Here is a 26,399-nt window from a genome sequence, read left to right as displayed (position 1 = left end):
TCCTGTATAATGTCCCAGCAGTCACCTCTCCCCTCATCACCCAGAATTCTCCAGTGCTTCCTGTATAATGTCCCAGCAGTCACCTCTCCCCTCATCACCCAGAATCCTCCAGTGCTTCCTGTATAATGTCCAAGCAGTCACCTCTCCCCTCATCACCCAGAATCCTCCAGTGCCTCCTGTATAATGTCCTAGCAGTCACCTCTCCCCTCATCACCCAGAATCCTCCAGTGCTTCCTGTATAATGTCCCAGCAGTCACCTCTCCCCTCATCACCCAGAATCCTCCAGTGCTTCCTGTATAATGTCCCAGCAGTCACCTCTCCCCTTCATCACCCAGAATCCTCCAGTGCTTCCTGTATAATGTCCCAGCAGTCACCTCTCCAGTCATCACCCAAAATCCTCCAGTGCTTCCTGTATAATGTTCCAGCAGTCACCTCTCCGGTCATCACCCAGAATCCTCCAGTGCTTCCTATAAAATGTCCCAGCAGTCACCTCTCCGGTCATCACCCAGAATCCTCCAGTGCCTCCTGTATAATGTCCCAGCAGTCACCTCTCCAGTCATCACCCAGAATCCTCCAGTGCTTCCTGTATAATGTCCCAGCAGTCACCTCTCCGGTCAGCAGCTCAATCATCTTGTTGCTGAGCTCTAGGATCCTCTTCTTGCTCCTCTCATGTATCGGGGGAGGGGCTGTGATGGGGTTTGGGCTCCGCCCTCCTGACTCCTGGAGATGGATGAGGGGAGTCACACAGTCCCCCGGTGTCTTCCTCACTATGGTGTAATCCTGTGGATGGAGACAAGAGACAAAACACTGAATCCCAGATATATAATGAAATCCTGATAGAAATGTGGAGGAGTTACCTCTCCGCTCAGCAGGGAGATGACCTCCAGGGTGAAGGTTAATAATCTTCTGCTGATCTTATTCCCGTCCTTGTCCATCCTCGGGGATCATTCAGGAATCAGAAGGATGAAAACTGGATCAGCTGCAGGGATCTCGTCCTGCCGGGTCTACGATAAAGGATATGGAAATATGTCTTGAAGCGCTGGGCTTCTGGGTTCAAATCCCACCAAGGACACTATCTGCAAGGAGTTTGTATGTTCTCCCCGTGTTTGCGTGGGTTTCCTCCGGGTTCTCCGGTTTCTTTCCACACTACAAAAACATACAGATAGGGACCTTAGATTGTGAGCCCCAATGGGGACAGTGTTGCAAATGTACATAAAGTGTTATAGAATTAATAGCGCTATATAAACGAATAAATATTCTTATATTATTAATATATTATGTAAATCAGATGGGACAGTATAACATGAGATACAGAACTGCAATCACTGAGCATCAAGAGTAACAGGTTCTCTGAGCCGTCACCACATGGACATAGGAGGTTTCCACAATTACTGAATAGAGGAGGGCCGCTGCGCTGCACATTCATATCGGTATGTCTTTTAGAGAAGTGAATGAAAAGAGCCACGGACATATTCAGCCACATCTCTACCCAATGTCGATGTTTGGTTCCAAACTCATTAGGTGTCCCGGCTGCCTCAGGCTCTGTTCACACTGCAGAGTCTGACAGGCAACCTGATGTCTCCTACTTGTTCAGCCAGAGATGGGCGTTGGGTGTTTCATGTCCACTGTTCCTCAGTCCTGCAGGAGGTAATTCCTGCTGACCTGGGGAACTCTGCTAGGAGCTCAGGTTGATAATTACCAATCACAGCAGACTCCTTCCTATATAAGGTACTGGATCCTGCTGCTCAGTAGCGATGAGTGAACCTTTGGTTCGCCGAGCCTTACTAAAGAAACGCTACGTTCACTGTACAGTTCGTAGAACCGTTCGACGAACCTTTCGAACCTCATTGGATTCAATGAGAGACCAAACTTAAGGCAGAGAAAACACCTTCAAGGGTTAAAAAGCTTGGAAAACAGCAAAAATACGTATTACAGTGCAGCCCCACTGTTTTGGCATAGCCATTAGCTTCTTAGACTATTGATATAAGAAATATAGAGGTGGATGAGAGACAGGTGTAGGGCTGGTGCTCCCATACCCCTGCCAGTATAGACAAGACAACTTGGAGACCCATCCTGGAGTCTTGAGATTTAAAAACTTTTGATGCAGACAGCAGGACAGTGGCATCAATTGTTCCCCTCCACATTTCCACATAGTGTGATTGCCCAGCAAGGGGGGAAGGGGGTGGGGGGGGGGTGACGACATGATCTCTGAGTGCCTCGCATGGGTTAACTTTCTTAACATTCAGCCACAAAGAAAGAACCTGTGGAAAAAAAGCGCATAGGGTCTTACCCTGACAAACAGGGGGTAAAGGAAGAGTAGTCCTACTCACCGATCAGGGTTGTGACAGGCACAACTCCTGTAGCAGCATGTATTTGGACCAAGGCAGCAGTACCCCAAGCGGCAGATAACAGAGAATGGTAGTGGAACGGGGCTTTTAAAAACCACGCCAAAGATCCCAAATGTAATCATTTGATGTATCTTGTGCTTGCTGGTCCTGAGGAAGGGAGCTGAGCCTCCTGAAACGCGTAGACCTATGCCAAAATAAAGAATACATTAATTCAAGATTACATTTGGGATCTTTGGCGCGGTTTTTAAAAGCCCCGTTCCACTACCATTCTCTGTTAACATTCAGCCAGAAATGAAGACAGTTTGTTTATAGATGGGGGATAATCCCTCATTGTTCTACAAGACTCTTGGGAGTTTAGTATTGAAGTTTTTGTTGACTCATGTAATTGTTTTGGCCACTGAAGGCCAGACACCCAGATAACTCAATTATGCGAACTTCCCATTGTATTACTAAGTGAATTGCTAGATGTAATGTAACATACCTGTCTCACCCTTGCCTCTGGATATTTGAATATAGCTTGAAATTCATCCAATAAGAGAAGCAACCTTGGACAACCAATCCAATAAGGGCACAGTTTATCCTAAGGGAAGGTTATGGCTATAAAAGGTGACTTCCTGGAGTCACCAGGTTTTGGATGGATGTTGCATGATCCAGTCTAAGCTCTTAGGAGCTGGCTAGGGGATCAGAACCAGGATGCCTTGTGGACTCGGTCTAGGGACTTTGGCTCTGACTAGAGGATCACTTGACTACATGGCTTCAATCTAGGGACTCCGATTCCGATTGGAGACCATACCACAGTCTAGGGATTTCGACTCCGGCTGCCAGGATTATATCATCATACCAAAGACTACTTAAGGAAGAAACCCAGGTTGGGATAATTTGGTCACCTGGCTACAGACTTTGCAGTCCTCAGCCAACCTCCTAAATCTGGCGTTATTCCATTCTCGGTGGGTGCCCACCGAAAGCAGGGTGCTGCTGGATTGGAGTAAGTAGCCCTGGAAGCTCTGAAGCATGGACATTCTAATCCCTGGTGAGCCAGCGGAAGGGTGAGACTCTGTTACCTGTTACATTTGTGTGTTTTGCTGGTTATGTGCCGTTAATTGTTTGGGGATCCAATAAAGTCTTAATATTGTGATTCCCTCACCCTGTGTTGTCTGAGTAGTGTTCCGCCCACGGTTAAGGAGGTCGGCATTCAGTTGGGATGAGCTCTGGGCCACGCTGTCTTTCTGAAGGCGGCCGGGCCAGCGGACGAGCGCACCCACTGATCCCCGTGTCTCCACAGGGGATATGGTCCATACAACTTACCAGATGTGCCCTGGCATTTTAATTAAAAAAAAAACAACAAGAGATGCATGAGTGACAGTCGTAGGCCTCTTGCTTGCAGAATCCCAGCACTACAGACAAGACAACTGGGAGACCCATCCTGGAGTCTTGAGATTTAAAAACTTTGCGGACAGACAGCAGGACAGTGGCATTAATTGACCTCTACCGTTTGCCCAGAGTGTTCTTGGAGGTTCTGCGGTTGGAGACCTGTGTGAGAATAGTTTTGATGGTGATGCAGGAGGAGAAAGAAGCAGCAAACGCGGTTAATTTGGCTGCGGGTGGTTGTGTAGGCACGGTAGTCTGCATTTTAGTGCAGTAAGATTCCCACAGTAATGTATGTTAGTTGCGCATGTGCCAGTTCATGCATGCAGTTGTCAAATTAGTCTCAAAAAAGGTCCAGGCTAGGCAATCCTTACTGCAGACCTGCGACCGCTGCTGTCCACAGCCAGAGTTGTGGCTGAGAATGCACTGCCTCTCATGGTTGCATCACTAGTTGTTTGTGCGGGAATTGCCAACTTAACCTCCTCCTCATCTTCCTCCTCCCCCTCTTGCTCCTCATCTGCTGAGCTACACAGCTGTGTGCTTCTGGGTTCACACCAAGTGGGATCTACAACTTCATCATCAGGATCAATGTTGTCCCACTCCTCCTCTTCCTGACCTGACATCACAGGACAGTATGCGTGCGCTACATGTATCTGAGTCTCATAATCATCACCTCCACCCCCGGGATAACGTCAGTTGACGAGGGTCGGGATCCTGCTCGTAACCTACTTCGTCCAGGCCAGGATCCAACTCACAAAGATTTTGGGTATCGGTGTAGATGCTTTCCTCCTCAAGAGTCTGGGAATCTTTGGAGCGGACTTCTGATGCCCATGGGATACAATGTGTGAACAGCTCTGCAGACTCGCCCATGTGTGGTTCCCTACAGTCAGTTTGCTGGATACAGATTTGTGACATGGCTGGAAGCAAGTGTAATTGGGGTGGCACCTCTGAGAAATGAACTGTGTGATGTTGAGGTGCAGGAAGAGGAGGAAAGGCCACGTAATCCAGCGCTTGCCATCCACTCTAGCACATGTTGTTTATCAGACTCATATCGAAGTTGAAATGTTATGCGGCTGTTAAAAGAAATCTAATCAAGTTGTCTGTCTATTAACCAAAGTTATTCTCATTTCTCTTAGGATAGGATGATCTGGTGTTTGCTCACTAGAGCTTTGACTAACAGAACTTTCCACACGTACACCTCCAACACCCTGTATATTCACCCTTTCACCACAACCCTGTCGTGATTTACCACTCATGGTTGATGTTCCCTTCCCCTCTCAAACAGATGTTTCACAACCCTACACCCACACCTGTCACACCTTACACAGAAGATAAATTATTTATTTCCTGCCTGAGTTGGCAATATTGTGAAGGCACTAAAAAGTACCAATAACCAGAAATGTGGTTCACTGTGTAATTTTGAGCAGGCAATGAAAACTGCCAAGACCTTTTTACCTAGGTCATTAGGAAATTTACTGCAGGCAGTACTAACTAACAATACCTAGAAATGTTGTTCACTGGCTAATTTGGAGCAGGCAGTTATAAGTAGCAATACCTATTTAGATTCTTGACTAGCAATTCTTTAGCAGGCACTGACAAGTAGCAATCCCTATTTCTAGCATTAAATGTCAATGTGGGGCACACACCCTTTCCTACACTGCACGTCCGTATTATACACTATCACTCTCCTATTCATCTCAATTATCTATCTTTAAAACCTAGCTAAGCTGTCTAGTAGCACCAGCGGCAGTACCTTTCCCTAATGTTTCACATTCACAGAATGGCGCTGACGCTGCATGTCCATATTTTGTATGAAGACGGACATGTGACTTAGGCAGCCAATGACACAAGCCTTTGTGTCTGAGCCATGTGGAGGTTTGCTGCGCTGTGATTGGTTGCAGGAACATCCGCAAATAAAGTTAAAAAAAATGGCGCCTCGCCGAGTGGGCCTTTTCTTTGCCTTACGATTCCCCTGTGTTTGGTTCTGTTGACTTTTTTTTTTTCTGCGATCGGCCTCATTTTTGACGACCTTGACAAGGTGTTAGCTGATGCCAAGATCCAGTCACTGAAACAGGTGAATCGTCCGGCGGAGGATTACTGCTCCGAACTCCAACACTGGTTGCTTGACACGCAGTGTAATGACCATGCTATCAAGAGCCAATTTTTTCAGGGTGTTTGAGAAATGGTAGAGAAGGCCTTAGTGATGTATGAAACCCCTCCCTCTCGAGCCTGCAATGGCATCATTAATCCGCACTGATCGCCGCTTCTGTCAGATGTCTCATGATACCACGTCTATCTGGGAGGGACATCCTCCGGAGACCTCAGTCGAAACTATGCAGCTCGAAGGTACGTCTCAATGCACAGTGAGTCCCGTACTCATAAGTCTGGTGGGTCATGCTTTTTCTGTGGCAAAAAGGGGCATTTCATCAATGCGTGTTCCCTAGTACCTAAGAAAGGCCGGCAGAAAACTGCCAGGCTCAGAGAAATTCCAGGATTCCTGCCTGGGTCTACACATCTCCTCCATGTTGGCCACTAAGTGTTTGTTACCTGCCAAAATAAAGATTGGGGTCATGAGGTTACCATTAAGGTCTTTCTGTTTAGTGGTGCGGGGGCGAATATCATTGATGAGCATTTTGCTTCATATTCTAGACCTATTTAACCAGATTTCCGGTTCTCTAAGTTTGACCTCACGGGGTCTATAACCTGATCAGGGTCTGGGAGAGAAATGATTGGAAAACGGCGTTCAATACGCCAGAGGGTCACTACAAAAATCTAGTAATGCCTTTTGGTCTAACCAACGCACCTGCTGTATTTCAACATTGTATTAGTGATGTGTCAGCTCACCTGCAGGATAAGTTTGTTGTCATTTCCATGGATGACATCCTCATTTTTTCCCAAGATCTTAGGTCACAAAAGGAACACATTGAACAAGTGTTACAGTTACTTAGGGCAAAGAAGCTTTACGCCAAACAGAAGAAGAGTGTATTTCCGGTTTAGGAATTGGCTTTCCTGGAGTACATCATTTCCGCGTCTGGGTTCAGGATGAATCCCTCCAAATTGCAGACTATTTTACACTAAGACCATCCTGAAAACCATAAAGCGCTACAGCGGTTCTTAGGTTTTACAAATTATTACAGAAAATTTATTAGGAATTTTTCTGCCATAGCCAGACCTCTGACCGATATGACGAAGAAACGGATGGACTTCTCTGACTGGTCTGAGAGTACTTTACGCGTTTTTGAGTCTTTAAAAAAAGTGCTTCATGTCAGCTGTTGTGCTCATACAGCTCATACAGGCCCATGTTTCTCTTCCTTTTACGGTGGAGGTGGATGCATTTCAGGTGGGGGCTGTGTTGTCACAGAATCAGTCATTGGGTAAGCTTCGTCCATGTGCCTTCTTTTCAGGCTGTCTACCGCCGAACGTAGTTATGACATAGGTAATACAGAATATTTGAGGAATGGAGACACTTCCTGGAGAAGGCCACTCATCCAGTTACTGTTATCACTGACCACAAGAATCTGTTGTATCTCATGACTGCTAAGTGCCATTCTCTGAGACAAGCTTGGTGGTCCTAGTTCTTTAACAGGTTTAATTTTTTTGTTACATATCGCCCTGGATCAGAGAACACCAAGGCCGATGCCATGTCCAGGTGTTTTCCTGGGGGAGAACCTCATTAGAAACCGATGCCCATCCTGCAGAAATGGGTGGTTGTCTCAGCACTCAGCACTGAGGTAGAGTCTGAGATTGCAGAGGCTCAGGATGAAGTACCATCTAGATTCCAGGATACAAGTCATTTGTTCCTTTGAACCTTCGCCTTAAGGTTTTGGGAAAGCATCACGACTGTCCTGGCTAGTCACCCTGGGGTGAAGGGTACACTGGATCTCCTATTGCATCGGTTTTGGTGGCCCAGGATCTGAAGGGATGTGGTCTCTTATGTGTTTGTATGTATCGTCTTTGCGCGATCCAAACCATCACACTCTTGTCCATCTGGGTGTTTGCTATCTCTAGATGTATATAGCAGACTCTAGATGAATATCTCTATAGATTTCATTACAGATCTGCCCTCCTGCTGCACTTCACAAAATAGATGTCATCATGAGGAAAGAAGACTATGTGGCCATACTGAAGCAACATCTCAAGACATCAGTCAGGAACTTAAAGCTTGGGCGTAAATGGGTCTTCCAAATCGACAATGACCCAAAGCTACTGCCAAATGGGTTACAAAGTGGCTTAAGGATACCAAGGTCAATGTTTTGGAGTGGCCATCACAAAGCCCTGATCTCAATCCTATTGAAAATGTATGGGCAAAGCTGAAAAGGCCGAAGCGAGCGGCGACCTCCAAACATGACTCAGCTACACCAGATCCGTCAGGAAGAATGGGCTGAAATTCCACCAACTATTATGAGAAGCTTCTGTAAGGATCCAAAATGTTTCCCCCAAAGCCACACAGTGTAAGGGCAACACCACCAAATACTAATGACCTGGAGGAAACTTCACTGCGCAAAAAGGAATAATAATGCCTGAAAACATTCTCTCTTTTCTCTTTCTCTCATTATTCTGGCATTTGGCAAATAGAAATAATTTTGGTTCCTAATTTACCAAAAATGGGAGAAAAACCTGCAGATGTGTCTTTATAGAGAGCGGAGGGAGAAACCGTATAGAGAGCAGAGGGAAAAATCTGCAGGTGTGTCTTTTTAGATAGTGTAAGTAAACTTCTCGTTTCAACTGTATTTGAGCTGTTTTATGTCCAACAAACAAGAGGAGAGGCCGGCGTTCCTTCCTGTCCCAGAATTTGCTATTAAGAACCTCCGTCATGAGTCCTCTAGGGTATCACCTTTCTTCTATGTTTATGGGCAACACCCTCAGGTTTGTACATTGCATACGGGTCACTCCTCCAGGGTACCAGAGGAGGACCGGGCAGAGTCTGTATTATCATCTACTTGGAGTAATGTTCAGCGGCACTTGCATAGCATGGTGTCTAGATATACTATACTGTGGACGTGTGCCTGGTCCGGACCTGTGTGTCGGTGATTGGGTATGGTTATCCACAAAAAACATTAAGTAGAAGGTACCTTCTCTTTAGTTGGATCCTAGTTTCATTGGTCCATTCAGGATCGCTGCCATAATCAATCCGCTGGCCAATCGTTTGGCGTTACCAGCAGGATACAGGATCAATAATGTGTTCCACAAATCCCTTTTAAAGAGACTTGTGGGTTTGGGAACCTCGCCTCACGTCCCTCCACCCCAGTCTTAGTAGACTGCTCCCTGGAGTTTGAGGTGTCTAAATTATTGACTCTCGGGTGGTGGGTCGCTCTCTGCAGTATCTGGTCCACTGGCGGGGTTACGGTACTCAGGAGAAGACTTGGGTGCCTGCATCAGAAATCCATGTGGATCGCCTGGTTAGGGCTTTTATTGCAACCATCCTGAGAGACCTAGGGAAGTTGGGTCTGAGGGTCCAGAGGCTCCTCGGAGAAAGAGGGGTACTGTCATGTAATGTTTGGCGCCAAACTCATTAGGTGTCCCGGTTGCGTCAGGCTCTGTTCACACTGCAGAGACTGACCGGCAACCTGATGTCTCCTACTTGTTCAGCCAGAGTTCGGCTGTTTCATGGCCACGGTTCCTCAGTCCTGCAGGAGGTAATTCCTGCTGACCTGGGGAACTCTGCTAGGAGCTCAGTTGCTAATTATGAATCACAGCTGTCTCTTCCCTATATAAGAAACTGGATCCTGCTGGTCAGCGCCGATAATAGCTCCAGCTTGTGCAGTGATTCCGATCTTATTGTGGTGATCCCTGCTGTTGGTGATTTGTGGTGTGCTTACTCTGCGGAGTGCAAGTTTCTTGGTTGTTTGCTTACATCCTCCCTTTTACGTTATTGCTCCCTGTGTACGTATTGTCCCTGCTTTGTGTTTAATAGCAGGGTGTACAAATTTTCCCATGTTTGTGTTTAGCTGTGGGGTTTGTAACTATGGTCCTGGCTCACCGCTCTAGCGAAGGGGGAGGGGGAGTTACAACAAGGCTTGAACAGGCGTTAGGGTCATGGTGGTGGCTCAGACCTGGCTACCATCAAGCCTACCTCTGAGATAATGGACAGCACAGAGTCCCCAGTCTGAGGGCCAGCCTAGGTGTCCTTGTCTAGTTATCTCGTCCCCGTGACACTATCACCGGTGACCCCCCCAGTTAAGCCATCTCCTTTGTCCTTCATGTCTGATATCACCGGTGACCCCAAGTAAAGCCATCTCTTTTGTCCTTCATGTCTGATATCATCATTGACCCCCAGTAAAGCCATCTCCTTTCTCCTTCATGTCTGATATCACCGGTGACCCCCATTAAAGCCATCTCCTTTGTCCTTCATGTCTGATATCATCATTGACCCCCAGTAAAGCCATCTCCTTTCTCCTTCATGTCTGATATCACCGGTGACCCCCAGTAAAGCCATCTCCTTTGTCCTTCATGTCTAATATCACCGGTGACCCAAAGTACAGATACCTCCTTTGTCCTTCATGCCGGATATCATTGGTGACCCCTGGTACAGCCATTTCCTGTGTCCTCAGTGTCTGATATCACCGGTGACCCCCGATACAGCCGTCTCCTGTGTCTGATATCACCGGTGACCCCCGATACAGTCGTCTCCTGGGTCCTCAGTGTCTGATATCACCGGTGACCCCCGATACAGCCGTCTCCTGCGTCCTCAGTGTCTGATATCACCGGTGACCCTCGGTACACCCGTCTCCTGTATCCTCAGTGTCTAATATCACCGGTGACCCCCGATACAGCCGTCTCCTGTGTCCTCACTGTCTGATATCACCGGTGACCCTTGGTACAGCCGTCTCCTGTATCCTCAGTGTCTGATATCATCGGTGACCCCCGATACAGCTATTTCCTGGGTCATCAGTGTCTGATATCACCGGGACCCCCGGTACAGCCGTCTCCTGTGTCCTCAGTGTCTGATATCACCGATGACCCCCGGTACAGCCGTCTCCTGTGTCCTCAGTGTCTGATATCACCGGTGACCCCCGGTACAGCCGTCTCCTGTGTCCTCAGTGTCTGATATTACCGGTGACCCCCGGTACAGCCGTCTCCTGTGTCCTCAGTGTCTGATATCACCGGTGACCCCCGGTACAACCGTCTCCTGTGTCCTCAGTGTCTGATATCACCGGTGACCCCCGGTACAGCCGTCTCCTGTGTCCTCAGTGTCTGATATTACCGGTGACCCCTGGTACAGCCGTCTCCTATGTCCTCAGTGTCTGATATCACCGGTGACCCCCGGTACAGCCGTCTCCTGTGTCCTCAGTATCTGATATCACCGGTGACCCCCGGTACAGCCGTCTCCTGTGTCCTCAGTGTCTGATATCACCGGGACCCCCGGTACAGCCGTCTCCTGTATCCTCAGTGTCTGATATCACCGGTGACCCCCGATACAGCCGTCTCCTGTGTCCTCAGTGTCTAATATCACTGGTGACCCCCTGTACAGCCGTCTCCTGTGTCCTCAGTGTCTAATATCAATGGTGACCCCCAATACAGCCATTTCCTGTGTCTTCAGTGTCTGATATCACCGGTGACCCCGGTACAGCCGTCTCCTGTGTCCTCAGTGTCGGATATCACCGGTGACCCCCGGTACAGCCGTCTCCTGTGTCCTCAGCATCTGATATCACCGGTGACCCCCGGTACAGCCGTCTCCTGTGTCCTCAGCATCTGATATCACCGGTGACCCCGGTACAGCCATCTCCTGTGTCCTCAGTGTCTGATATCACCGGTGACCCCCGGTACAGCCGTCTCCTGTGTCCTCAGTGTCTGATATCACCGGTGACCCCCGGTACAGCCGTCTCCTGTGTCCTCAGCATCTGATATCACCGGTGACCCCCGGTACAGCCGTCTCCTGTGTCCTCAGCATCTGATATCACCGGTGACCCCGGTACAGCCATCTCCTGTGTCCTCAGTGTCTGATATCACCGGTGACCCCCGGTACAGCCGTCTCCTGTGTCCTCAGTGTCTGATATCACCAGTGACCCCCGATACAGCCATTTCCTGTGTCCTCAGTGTCTGATATCACTGGTGACCCCCGATACAGTCATTTCCTGTGTCTTCAGTGTCTGATATCACCGGTGACCCCCGGTACAGCCGTCTCCTGTCTCCTCAGTGTCTGATATTACCGGTGACCCCCGGTACAGCCGTCTCCTGTCTCCTCAGTGTCTGATATCACTGGTGACCCCCGATACAGCCATTTCCTGTGTCTTCAGTGTCTGATATCACCGGTGACCCCCGGTACAGCCGTCTCCTGTCTCCTCAGTGTCTGATATCACTGGTGACCCCCGGTACAGCCGACTCCTGTGTCCTCAGTGTCTGATATCACCGGTGACCCCCGATACAGCCGTCTCCTGTGTCCTCAGTGTCTGATATCACCGGTGACCCCCAATACAGCCATTTCCTGTGTCTTCAGTGTCTGATATCACCGGTGACCCCCGGTACAGCCGTCTCCTGTCTCCTCAGTGTCTGATATTACCGGTGACCCCCGGTACAGCCGTCTCCTGTCTCCTCAGTGTCTGATATCACTGGTGACCCCCGGTACAGCCGACTCCTGTGTCCTCAGTGTCTGATATCACCGGTGACCCCCGATACAGCCGTCTCCTGTGTCCTCAGTGTCTGATATCACCGGTGACCCCCAATACAGCCATTTCCTGTGTCTTCAGTGTCTGATATCACCGGTGACCCCCGATACAGCCGTCTCCTGTGTCCTCAGTGTCTGATATCACCGGTGACCCCCAATACAGCCATTTCCTGTGTCTTCAGTGTCTGATATCACCGGTGACCCCCGATACAGCCGTCTCCTGTGTCCTCAGTGTCTGATATTACCGGTGACCCCTGGTACAGCCGTCTCCTGTCTCCTCAGTGTCTGATATTACCGGTGACCCCCGGTACAGCCGTCTCCTGTCTCCTCAGTGTCTGATATCACTGGTGACCCCCGATACAGCCATTTCCTGTGTCTTCAGTGTCTGATATCACCGGTGACCCCCGGTACAGCCGACTCCTGTGTCCTCAGTGTCTGATATCACCGGTGACCCCCGGTCCAGCCGTCTCTTTTATCCTCAGTGTCTGATATCACCGGTGACCCCCGATACAGCCGTCTCCTGTGTCCTCAGTGTCTGATATCACCGGTGACCCCCGGTACAGCCGTCTCCTGTCTCCTCAGTGTCTGATATCACCGGTGACCCCCGGTACAGCCGTCTCCTGTGTCTGAAATTACCAGTGACTCCAGGTACAGTGTCTCTCATCTTACTGTGGGGAACACTATTCTCCTTACAGAGACCTGACAATCCAGTCTGGCCGCCAGTGAGGGGACTTATAGCTGCAATGCCCCTCTGGGAATTATTCAAATTGTCCTTCCAGTGAGGAAGGAGACAAACTCTAGCCCCACCTATTGGAAGTAGCAATCCTAAAAGTCAAAAGTGGCTTTTTAAACAAGCCTTTTCGGAAGACTTAGGATTTAATGCCAGATCAGAATCCCAATTTGCAGACACAGTGTTTCTGGGTGATTGCCCCTTGTGGTGCCCACATAGCTTCTCATAAGCCAGATCAGATACCCATAGTTTGCACTGACGAGGGGCAATCACCCCCAAACACTGTGTCTGCAAATTGGGATTCTGATCTGGCATTAAATCCTAAAGCCTGTTTTACACGGTACGATCTATCATGCAATTTCACGATCGATCGTACCCGCCCCTGTCGTTTGTGCGCAGAAAGTCGTTAACCCCCGTCACACGTACTTACCTGCTGTGTGACGTCGTTGTGGGCGGTGAACATCCTCTTCCTGAAGTGGGAGGGACGTTCGGCATCACAGCGACGTCACACAGTGGCCGGCCAATAGAAGCGGAGGGGCGGAGATGAGCGGGACGTAAACATCCCGCCCACCTCCTTCCTTCCGCATAGCCGGCGGGTGCCGCGGGGCGGAGGTGAGCTGCTGTTCATCGTTCCCGTGGAGTCACACGGAGCGGCGTGTGCTACCCCAGGAATGATGAGCAACCGGGGCCATTTTAATTAAACGAGATTATGAAACCGAGCGACGAGTACACGACTCACGATTTGTGAGCGATACTGCGTTGCTCGGAGGTGTCACACGAGACGACGTCGCAAGCGATGCCGGATGTGCGTCACAAAAACCGTGACCCCGACGATCTATCACACGATAGATTGGTGTAAAGCAGCCTTAAGTCTTATGAAAAGGCTTGTCTAAATAGCCACTTTTGACTTTTAGGATTGCCACTTCCAATAGGTGGCGCTAGAGTTTCTCTGATCTTTGTGGTCATTCCTGGTACAGTCATAAACGTAAACAATCGTAAACATCACAAATCAGCAAATAACATGGAATAAAAATGCAACGCTAAGGGTGTGTTCACACGCGGCATCTTTATTTAACCACAAAGATGCAGGCTTTTTGCCATGTTTTTACCGCATTTTGCCCAATGCATTTTTAAGTTAAATCTATTGACTGGAAGGGCTCAAAAACGCAACAAGAATTGACAGCTGCATCTTCAAAAACGCAGCCAACAAAAGATGCCCAGTGTGGACAGCAACATAGAAGCCTCATAGACTTTGCTGGGAGGAGGAAATGCTGCATCTGGGGGCATCTTTGTGACCTCAAAAACGCACCAAATATGCAGCAACAGATGCTCTGCGTGAACTTAGCCTAGGCCCGTGTTCACACGGTGAGTAAATGCTGTTTTCTGCAGGTGTCTGCTGAACGAGAAAGCTGTGGACAAACAAGCGCAAATAGGGTCTTACCCCAAAAAGTGTAGGGTGGGGAGGGGGGAGTAATGCTACTCACCAGATGTGGTTGTGAGAGTCACAACCACTGTATTAGCATGTACAATTGATCCACGGCTGTAGCCACCCAGTGGCAGAGAACAGAGAACAATAGAGAGGGGTGTTTAAATGCTGCGCCAACAGATCACTCGCTCAGATAGTCAGACCAATGTCACTTTATTTTCATCCAGGTCTACGCGTTTCAGGAGCACCTGCTCCCTTCCTCAGGACTGTCAGTATACAAATAACATCAAATCTGTCTCACAAAAGACCAGACATACAATAAATAGTCACAGTGACGTCATAGGGCCATCCCTCTAAAGAAAAAAACAGGCGGGAAAGAGGTGCCACGTTGTCAGTTATGACGTGTTTAGAAAATTCTGGGACAGGAACACGGCCTGTAGAAGGAGCTACTGCCGGAGCAGCAAGGCAGGGACACGGCCTGCAAACCAGGTGCTGCCTAAGCAGCAAGGGCCAAGCCCACAGAAGAAGATAATGCCTGAGCAGTGGCGTGGCAGCACGCTGCCAGACATCCAAACAAAGAAGGACGGTCGCGCAGCATTTAAACACCCCTCTCTATTGTTCTCTGTTCTCTGCAGGTGTCTGCGGCACACAGTGCAATAATGATCCTCTCTGATTACTGCCTTTGCTGCGTTTTTATGCAATATTTGATACAGACGTGAATATTTTTAATGCTCCTGAAAAGCTTTGATTTTGCATTTAAGAATGCAACAACGTGCAATAATCAGAGGAGATTAATATTGTGGAGTTTGGTGCATTTCTGCAGCGTGTGAACACGGCCGTACAGACACAAAAGCCACAAGTCACATAGTGACGCCACATAAAGATGAGACTATGAGCGCACAGTGCAGGCGTCTGCTGAATGCGCCTCACTGACAGATGGGGGTGACGAGGGGCACGGTCACACTCCGCAGCGCACGCCGCATCATTTGTCCCTCTTTCTGTTCTTCAAAAGTTGGGAGGTTTGGTCTCCTCTCACACATTCACAAGCAGCAACACTGCACCGACCCCTCCGCTGTATCCTCACCTGAATGGCGGGAAATCTGCTGCTGGCTGATAACAGAGAACAGGAGCTGCGCACACAGGACAAATCTGCTGCACTACGAGAGCTGAATGACTTGTGGTGACGTCACCGTCATGTGATCTGTGCATCATCGTAGGTCCTTCATTTCTCTCCACTGCGGAGCTCCACCCCTGATCACATGACTGTGATGTCACCACAGGTCCTTCTGCTGTCACACTGCTGAGGATCTGTCCTGTGTAGTGTTCGGATTTCATATCCTGCACTACAGTCACACAGAGGAGGATGAGTCAGGACAGGGAGGTAGCGAGCGAGTGACAGACAGTGGAGAGGTGACGTCAGGGAGGCAGTGAGCGAGTGACAGATGGTAGAGAGGTGGGGTCAGGGAGGCAACGAGCAGGTGACAAACTACAGAGAGAGGGAGGCAGCGAGCAGGTGACAGATGGCAGAGAGGTGGGGTCAGGGAGGCAACGAGCGGGTGACAGACAGTGGAGAGGGGGGAAGTCAGGGAGGAAGCGAGCGGGTGACAGACAGCAGAGAGAGGAGAGTCAGGGAGGCAACGAGCGGGTGACAGCAGAGAGGGGAGAGTCAGGGAGGCAACGAGCGGGTGACAGATGGTAGAGAGGTGGGGTCAGGGAGGCAACGAGCAGGTGACAAACTACAGAGAGAGGGAGGCAGCGAGCAGGTGACAGATGGCAGAGAGGTGGGGTCAGGGAGGCAACGAGCGGGTGACAGACAGTGGAGAGGGGGGAAGTCAGGGAGGAAGCGAGCGGGTGACAGACAGCAGAGAGAGGAGAGTCAGGGAGGCAACGAGCGGGTGACAGCAGAGAGGGGAGAGTCAGGGAGGCAACGAGCGGGTGACAGATGGTAGAGAGGTGGGGTCAGGGAGGCAACGAGCGGGTGACAGACAACAGAGAGAGGAGAGTCAGGGAGGAAGCGAGCGGGTGACAGACAGCAGAGAGAGGAGAGTCAGGGAGGCAACGAGCGGGTGACAGCAGAGAGGGGAGAGTCAGGGAGGCAACGAGCGGGTGACAGATGGTAGAGAGGTGGGGTCAGGGAGGCAACGAGTGGGTGACAGACAGCAGAGAGAGGAGAGTCAGGGAGGCAGCGAGTGGGTGACAGACAGCAGAGAGAGGAGAGTCAGGGAGGCAACGAGCGGGTGACAGATGGCAGAGAGAGGAGAGTCAGGGAGGCAGCGAGTGGGTGACAGACAGCAGAGAGAGGAAAGTCAGGGAGGCAGCGAGCGGGTGACAGATGGCAGAGGAGGGGAGTCATGGGGCTCGTCCTGATCTCACCCTGAGAAGTCTGCTAAGTCAGTCCAGGTGGAGCAGTGCTGCAGCAAGATGTGTCCTCTAAACGCTGAGGGAAGAGGGAAAACAGGTGCGCAGGTCACACAGGTGCTGGTAGTGGCAGACTCCATGATTAGGGCAACAGATAGGACAATCTGTCACATAGACAGGGCTCGCTGAACAGTGCGCTGTCTTCCTGACTCGAGTTCAGCTCTTCACTGTCTGGCTGACATATTACTGGCAGGGGCTGGTGAGGACAAGGCATGCTGCACATTGCACAAATGACAAAGTAAGAGGTAGGTGGAAGGGCTTTAAAGGTGATTTAAGGGAATTAGGCTGTAAGCTGAAGGCAATGACCTGGAAGGTGTTACTTTCTGAAACAGAGAGAATAATTAGGGAGGTAAATAAGGGGGCTCAGGGATTGGGGGAGAAATGAGAGATTGGGGTTTCTGGAGAACTGGGCTGACTTCTCTGTCGCCGTATAAAGGGGCATTTATACAGAGACTTCATTACACACAGGGGCTTATATTTATCATCATTAGTGATTTAGGACAACATTGGATCATCCACAGATCCTCAATCAACTTCTGGAGTGAGTTTGCTGCACTGACAGTAAAGGGGATGAATAATATTGCACGCCCGAATTTACAGTTATTTATTTTTTATAAAATGTAAAATAAGCAATAAATTTCCTTCATCTTCACAATTGTGTCACTTGTTGTTGAATCTTCACCAGAACATTAACATTTTTATCTTTATGTTTGAAGCCTGAAACGTGGGAAAAGGTTGAACAATTCAAAGGGGCCGAATACTTTCGCAAGGCAATGTATACTGGCCCTCAGGCTAGGGGGCAATAGTTGTCTCTAATCCCACAGATACCTCTAATGGTGAAGATGTCTGGCCCGCCTTCCTTGCCCTGCCCTTGATCAGCCCTGTTCTTATACCCCCAACCCCTGGGGAGGGCCGGGGCAGTAATGATAAAGCCAACAGAAATAGACAAACAGGAAACCAAATCTCTATCTCATGGCACACACACACACACACACGTATAAGACAAAACAGATTAGGAGGAAAATAAGAGCAGGGAGGAAACAACAAGACAATGGGAGAACTCAACAACAACTCCACACACAAAGCAATAAAATTACCAGAAGGATTGGGATGTGAAGACAGGCTCCACCATCTTAAAAAGGCAGGGAGTACCTGTGATAAGACTCCCACATGTGATCCAAGTGGTAACAGGCTAGCAGAGATTAACTCCTACAAGCCCGATCACTAATGAGCACACAGCTGGTCAACGCCCGAGCCTGTCTGTGCAACTCAGAAGCACCAGACAAGACATAGTGTGGACGTGATCCTGCAGTGTGAACAGCGTCAGATGCCGCCATGACACTTGGTGAGTTTAGAGCCAAACACCGTGTGACATAAAAACCTTTGGAGTCGGCTTATAGCAGAGAAATGAACATTCATTTCACGAGCAACGGCATAATGGACATTCCTGCAGTCACCAGCCAACTGCACACTCTCTCAAAACTGTGACATCTGTGCCATTGTGCTGTGTGATAAAACTGCACATTTTAGACTGGCCTTTTATTGTGGCCAGCCTAAGGCACACCTGTGCAATAATCATGCTGTCTAATCAGCATCGTGATATGCCGCGCCTGTGAGGTGGACGGATTATCTCTACAAAGGAAAAGGACTTATGTGTACATAGACAAAGTCTTAAGCTGGTGTCACACATAACGACGACGACAACGACGTCGCTGCTACGTCACCATTTTCTGTGACGTTGCAGCGACGTCCCGTCGCTGTCGCTGTGTGTGACATCCAGCAACGACCTGGCCCCTGCTGTGAGGTCGCCGGTCGTTGCTGAATGTCCAGCTTCATTTTTTGGTCGTCACTCTCCCGCTGTGACACACACATCGCTGTGTGTGACAGCGAGAGAGCGACGAAATGAAGCGATCAGGAGCCGGCACTGGCAGCTGCGGTAAGCTGTAACCAGCGTAAACATCGGGTAACCAAGGGAAGACCTTTCCCTGGTTACCCGATGTTTACGCTGGTTACCAGCCTCCGCTCTTGCTGCCAGTGCCGGCTCCTGCACTGTGACATGTGGCTGCAGTATGCATCGGGTAATTAACCCGATGTATACTGTAGCAAGGAGAGCAAGGAGCCAGCGCTAAGCAGTGCGCGCGGCTCCCTGCTCTCTGCACTGTGACATGTAGCTGCAGCACACATCGGGTTAATTAACCCGATGTGTGCTGCAGGAGAGCAAGGAGCCAGCGCTAAGCGCGGCTCCCTGCTCTCTGCACATGTAGCACAGCGACGTTATGATCGCTGCTTCTGCTGTGTTTGACAGCTAAGCAGCGATCATAACAGCGACTTACAAGGTCGCTGTTACGTCACCGAAAATGGTGACGTAACAGCGACGTCGTTGTCGCTGTCGTTTAGTGTGACACCAGCTTTAGATCTTAGTGTTCAGCTCACAAAAAATGTGAACAAAGACAAACGTGTTTTATATTTTTGTTCAATACAAGTGCATCTCAATAAATTAGAATATCATCAAAAAGTGCATTTATGACAGTAATTCAGTTCAAAAGTGAAACGCATATATAGAGTCATTACACCATTACACACAGAGGGATCTATTCCTATATATAATATAGAGTCATTACACACAGAGGGATCTATTCCTATATATTATATAGAGTCATTACACACAGAGGGATCTATTCCTATAATTATATAGAATCATTGCACACAGAGGGATCTATTCCTATATATTATATAGAGTCATTACACACAGAGGGATCTATTCCTATATATTATATAGAGTCATTACACACAGAGGGATCTATTCCTATATATTATATAGAGTCATTACACACAGAGGGATCTATTCCTATATATTATATAGAGTCATTACACACAGTGGGATCTATTCCTATATATTATATAGTCATTACACACAGAGGGATCTATTCCTATATATTATATAGAATCATTGCACACAGAGGGATCTATTCCTATATATTATATAGAGTCATTACACACAGAGGGATCTATTCCTATATATTATATAGAGTCATTACACACAGAGGGATCTATTCCTATATATTATATAAAGTTATTACACACAGTGGGATCTATTTCTATATATTATATAGTCATTACACACAGAGGGATCTATTCCTATATATTATATAGAGTAATTGCACACAGAGGGATCTATTACTATATATTATATAGAGTCATTACACACAGTGGGATCTATTCCTATATATTATATAGTCATTACACACAGAGGGATCTATTCCTATATATTATATAGAGTCATTACACACAGTGGGATCTATTCCTATATATTATTTAGAGTCATTACACACAGAGGGATCTATTCCTATATATTATATAGAGTCATTACACACAGAGGGATCTATTCCTATATATTATATAGAGTCATTACACACAGAGGGATCTATTCCTATATATTATATAGAGTCATTACACACAGAGGGATCTATTCCTATATATTATATAGAGTAATTGCACACAGAGGGATCTATTACTATATATTATATAGAGTCATTACACACAGTGGGATCTATTCCTATATATTATATAGTCATTACACACAGAGGGATCTATTCCTATATATTATATAGAGTCATTACACACAGAGGAATCTACTCCTATATATTATATAGAGTCATTACACACAGAGGGATCTACTCCTATATATTATATAGAGTCATTACACACAGTGGGATCTATTCCTATATATTATGTAGTCATTACACACAGAGGGATCTATTCCTATATATTATATAGAGTCATTACACACAGTGGGATCTATTCCTATATATTATTTAGAGTCATTACACACAGAGGGATCTATTCCTATATATTATATAGAGTCATTACACACAGAGGGATCTATTCCTATATATTATATAGAGTCATTACACACAGAGGGATCTATTCCTATATATTATATAGAGTCATTACACACAGAGGGATCTATTCCTATATATTATATAGAGTCATTACACACAGTGGGATCTATTCCTATATATTATATATAGAGTCATTACACACAGAGGGATCTATTTCACGTGTTTATTTCTGTTAATGTTGATGATTATGGGTTACAGCCAATGAAAACTCAAAAGTCATTATCTCAGAAAATTAGAATATTATATAAGACCAACTGTCACCTCTCTCCCAAGGGGTCCTTATGGAGTGTGTTCCTGGGTTGGAACTCCGCATATGGGTGCACCATTTGGAGCACATTACATGCTATGTCCTCAGAGACCTTCCGGCACATATTGGGTTAGACATCCCTAGGTTTACATTACCTAACCCTGTTGTTGACTGGAAGATACAGGACATAATTGAACAGAGCTCTTACTGTACTGAACACTGTCCCGGGACCGGTATCTCGGCGATAGCCACTAGTATCCCAGATCCTTTCTCAAAGTTTGGTGATGTGTTGTCTGAGAAGGGTCAGGAGCTGCCACTGCATATACCTTATGACCGCACCATAAGGTTGAAGCCAGGGGCCAAGTTGCCCAAGTGAAAAATATATAATCTGTCCGGTCCTAAGAGACAAGCTCTCAAGAGAGTTTAACAATGGTCACATTAGGCCATCATCATCCCCTGTGGCTTCGGGCTTCTCCTATGTTAAAAAGAAGGATGGTGGACTGCATGCATGCTTGCATCTCTGTGAGATTAACCAGATTATGGTTTGTGACCCGTATCATATGCCGCTCATCCACAACCTATTTAACCAGATTACTGGTGCTAAATGATCCTCCAAAGTCAATCTCAGGCGGGCCTATAATCTGATTTGGTTCTGACAGGTGGGTGAGTGGAAGACGGCATTAAATATGCCAGAGGGTCACATAGAAAATCTGGTGAGGCCATTTGGCCTGACTAATGCGCCTTCGTTTTTTTCAGAACTTTGTGAATGATGTATTTGCTCAACTGTTGGGTAATTTCTTTTATCATTTACTTGGATGACATTCTCATTTATTCACAGGATTTGAAACATGTTAAGCAGGTTTTACAGATTCTCAGAGAGAAAAAATTGTGTGCAAAATTAAAGAAAAGTGTGTATTCGCCATTCAGGAAACTTCCATTTTTGGGTTACATAATTTTCGCTTCTGGTTTTAGGATGGATCCCTCTAAGTTATTGGCTATTTTAAAATTGGACTGTCTTAGGCTAATTTCACACATCAGTTTTTTTCCATCAGGCACAATCCGGAAAAAAACGGGTAAAACAGATCCGGTGCCGGATCCGTTTTATCCCCATTGATTTGTATTAGCGCCGGATTGTGCCTGATGGCCTTGCGTTGCATCTGGCTTTTACCAGATGCGTCATAATTGCCTAAAGCGGTGGCCGGTGGGAACGTATCTTGTAAGGTTTTTTTGTCCGGCACGATACGGCGTGTTTTACGATGGAAGCCTATGGACGCCGGATCCGGCGTAATGCGGTAAAAAACGGATGTGGCCGCCGGATTCGTTTTTGTAAACTGAGCATGCTCCAATGAATTGAAATAAACAGATCCAGCAAAAAAAAACGGATGAAAAGGATGCAAAAACGGATGCGCCGGATCTGTTTTTTGACGGATCAAGTATATTGGAACCGTCAAAAAAAAGGATCAGGCACATCAGTTTTTGCATATTCTGCGCCGGATCCGTTGCATCAGGCACACGCCGGATTGTGCCTGATGCCAAAAACTGATATGTGAAATTAGCCTTAAGAAACTTAAAGTGCTGCAATATTTCTTGGCGTTTGCAAATTATTACATGAAGCTTACTAAAACGTTCTCAGCAAAAGCAAGACCTGTTACTGACATGACGGAAAAAAAAAAAAGGAACAGACTTTTCTGACTGGTCTGAGGGTGCTTTATACGCATTTGACGGTCTTAAAAAATGCTTTGCATCAGCACCTGTATTAATACTGCCTGATGTGTCTCTTCCCTTCACAGTGGAAGTTAATGCATCAGAGGTGGGGGTAGGAGCTGTATTGTCTCAAGGTCCCTTTGTTAGTTAACTGCGTCCATGTACCTTCTTTTCCAAGAAGTTATCTCTAGCCAAACATAATTACTACATTGGTAATAGGGAACTACTCACTATCAAAAACTAGTGTTTGAGGAGTGGTGACATTTTTTGGAGGGAGCTATTCATTCCGTTACTGTAATTACAGACCACAACAATCTACTTTACATCAAATTGGCAAAACATCTTATATCGAGACAAGCTTGGTAGTCTTTATTTTTTTAATAGATTTAACTTTTCGTAATTTATTGTCCAGGGTATAAAATACAAAGGCTAAAAGGCTAATACACATTCTAGGTTTCGGGGGGGGAGGTGCCTTTTCAAGAACCTGTGCCCATGCTGCAAAAGGGAGTGGTGGTGTCAGTGCTCAGTACACAGGTTGAAGCTGAGACTGCAGAGGCCCAAGATGAGGATGAGGCATCATCTGGGGTCCCAGCTAACAAGTCATTTGTCCACCTTAATTTTTGCCTCAGCGTTCTGGGGGAACATCATGATTCTGCCCTGGCTGGTCAACCTGGGGTGAATGGTACTCTGGAACTCTTATTGTGTCAGTTTTGGTGGCTCAAAATCTGTAGGGATGTGGGTTCCTATGTGTCTGCATGTAGCACTGTGCGCGTTCTAAGCTATCACACTCTCGTCCGTCAGGTTGTCTGCTGGCATGGAGTGTCTCTAGTAAACTTGGACGGACATTTCCTTGGATTTTACTATGGATCTTCCTCCTTCTGCTGGTAATACTGTCATCTTTGTTGTGGTGGATAGGTTGCTAAAACTGTAGCTCAGGTATTTATACATGAAATTGTCGGATTCCATTGAGTCCCATCTGATATTGTTTATGATAGAGGTACTCAATTTATTGCCAATTTTTGGAGGGCTTTCTGCTCTTGCTTAGGGACTAAACTGTCTCACTCGTCGGCATTCCATCTAGACAATGAATGAATCAGAACTTGGAGCAGTATTTATGCTGTTATACAGTCATATGAAAAAGTTTGGGCACCCCTATTGTTACCCTTTTTTCTTTATAACAATTTGGGTTTTTGCTATTTCAGTTTCATATATCTAATAACTGATGAACTGAGTAATATTTCTGAATTGAAATGAGGTTTATTGTACTAACAGAAAATGTGCAATCTGCTTTTAAACTAAATTTAACAGGTGCATAAGTATGGGCACCCTTATCAATTTCTTGATTTGAACACTCCTAACTACTTCTTACTGAAGCACTAAATTGGTTTTGTAACCTCATTGAGCTTTGAGCTTCATAGGCAGGTGTATCCAATCATGAGAAAAGGTATTTAAGGTGGCCACTTGCAAGTTGTTCTCCTATTTGAATCTCCTATGAAGAGTGGCATCATGGGCTCCTCAAAACAACTCTCAAATGATCTGAAAACAAAGATTATTCAACATAGTTGTTCAGGGGAAGGTACAAAAAGTTGTCTCAGAGATTTACACTGTCAGTTTCCACTGTGAGGAACATAGTAAGGAAATGGAAGAACACAGGTACAGTTTATGTTAAGCCCAGAAGTGGCAGGCCAAGAAAAATATCAGAAAGGCAGAGAAGAAGAATGGTGAGAACAGTCAAGGACAATCCACAGACCACCTCCAAAGACCTGCAGCATCATCTTGCTGCACATGGTGTCACTGTGCATCGGTCAACAATACAGCGCACGTTGCACAAGGAGAAGCTGTATGGGAGAGTGATGCGAAAGAAGCCGTTTCTGCAAGCCCGCCACAAACAGTCACCTGAGGTATGCACAAGCACATTTGGACAAGCCAGTTACATTTTGGAAGAAGGTCCTGTGGACTGATGAAACAAAGATTGAGTTGTTTGGTCATACAAAAAGACGTCATGCATGGAGGCAAAAAAACACGGCATTCCAAGAAAAGCACTTGCTACCCACAGCAAAATTTGGTGGAGGTTCCATCATGCTTTCGGGCTGTGTGGCCAATGCCGGCACCGGGAATCTTGTTAAAGTTGAGGGTCGCATGGATTCAACTCAGTATCAGCAGATTCTTGACAATAATGTGCAAGAATCAGTGACGAAGTTGAAGTTACGCAGGGGATGGATATTTCAGCAAGACAATGATCCAAAACACCGCTCCAAATCTACTCAGGCATTCATGCAGAGGAACGATTACAATGTTCTGGAATGGCCATCCCAGTCCCCAGACCTGAATATCATTGAACATCTGTGGGATGATGTGAAGCGGCTGTCCATGCTCGGCGACCATCAAACTTACCTGAACTGGAATTGTTTTGTAAACAGGAATGGTCAAATCTACCTTCATCCAGGATCCAGGAACTCATTAAAAGCTACAGGAAGCGACTAGAGGCTGTGATTTCTGCAAAAGGAGGATCTACAAAATATTAATGTCACTTTTATGTTGAGGTGCCCATACTTATGCACTTGTCAAATTTAGTTTAAATGCAGATTGCACATTTTCTGTTAGTACAATAAACCTCATTTCAATCCAGAAATATTACTCAGCCCATTAGTTATTAGATATATGAAACTGAAATAGCAAAAACCCAAATTGTTATAAAGAAAAAAAGGTTAACATTAATAGGGGTGCCCAAACTTTTTCATATGACTGTATCTCGGATAATCAGTAGGAATGGTCCTCGTTCCTTCCTTTGGAAGAATATGCCATCAATATTCAGCACCATCACTCCTCTGGTATATCTCCTTTCTTTTGTGTCTATGGTCACCATCCCCAGTTCTGTACTTTGTACTGTCCTCAAAGGGCACTCGTCCGGGATACCCGAGGAGGAACAATTGGGTTCAGCACTTGTCTACATGGGAAGCGTTTCGGCACATTTGCATAACATGGGCTCTGAGTATAAGAGTGTGACTGACTGTAGATGTGTGCCTGGTCTGGACTTGTGTGTGGGTGATCTGGGGTGGATATCCACTAAAAACTTTAAGCTTAAAGTACCGTCACGTAAGTTAGGACTGTGTTTCATTGGTCCATTCAAACTTACTGCTGTCATCAACTCGTTGGCTTTTCGCCTGGCCTTACCAGCATCATATAAAATCCATAATTTTTAGACAAATCTCTATTAAACAGGTTTGTAGGCTCAGGGACTTTTTGTCCCGTTTCTCCACCTCCAGCTTAGTTGATGGATCGTTGGCGTTTCAAATATCAACAATTATAGATTCTCATGTCAGTCATTGTTCTTTACAGAACATGATTCACTGCCAGGGTTATGGTCCTGAGGAGAGGACTTGGACATCAGCCTCGGATATCCATGCGGAGCATCTGCTCAGGGCATCTCATTGCCACCAGCCAGAGCGACATGGTCGTGGGGGTCCAGAGGCCCCATGAAGAGAATTGTCACATGGAGTTTGCTCTAAATTTGCCGAGTGTCATGACGGTATCTGACGCTGTTCACACTGCAGAACCTGACACTCTACACTATGCCTTCTCTGGTGCTTCCAAGTTGCAAAGACAGGCTTGGGCATTGACCCGCTGTATGCTCTTTAGTGATCGGGCTAGCAG

At 46.9% G+C, this 26,399-nt stretch overlaps 1 protein-coding gene across 1 annotated transcript in view; it reads right to left on the bottom strand.

Annotated features, from left to right (window-relative positions):
* The window catches only part of LOC142264795 (uncharacterized), a 156,103-nt gene extending 140,452 nt beyond the window's left edge, over positions 1–15,651 (bottom strand). The window contains exons 1-3 of the mRNA XM_075332270.1: positions 15,559–15,651; positions 858–1,146; positions 607–780 (exon numbers count right to left, since the gene is read on the bottom strand). Coding sequence (XP_075188385.1) covers positions 607–780; positions 858–935 — 252 coding nt within the window. The 5' untranslated portion in view covers positions 936–1,146; positions 15,559–15,651. The remainder of the gene's footprint in view (positions 1–606; positions 781–857; positions 1,147–15,558) is intronic.
* Between the last annotated feature and the right edge of the window lie 10,748 nt (positions 15,652–26,399).

The sequence above is a fragment of the Anomaloglossus baeobatrachus genome, chromosome 1, assembly GCF_048569485.1.
Source record: "Anomaloglossus baeobatrachus isolate aAnoBae1 chromosome 1, aAnoBae1.hap1, whole genome shotgun sequence".
In the NCBI taxonomy this organism is placed as follows: Eukaryota; Metazoa; Chordata; class Amphibia; order Anura; family Aromobatidae; genus Anomaloglossus; species Anomaloglossus baeobatrachus.
The sequence above is the reverse complement of the archived record's forward strand: the minus strand, read 5'-3'. Positions and strand labels throughout refer to the sequence as shown.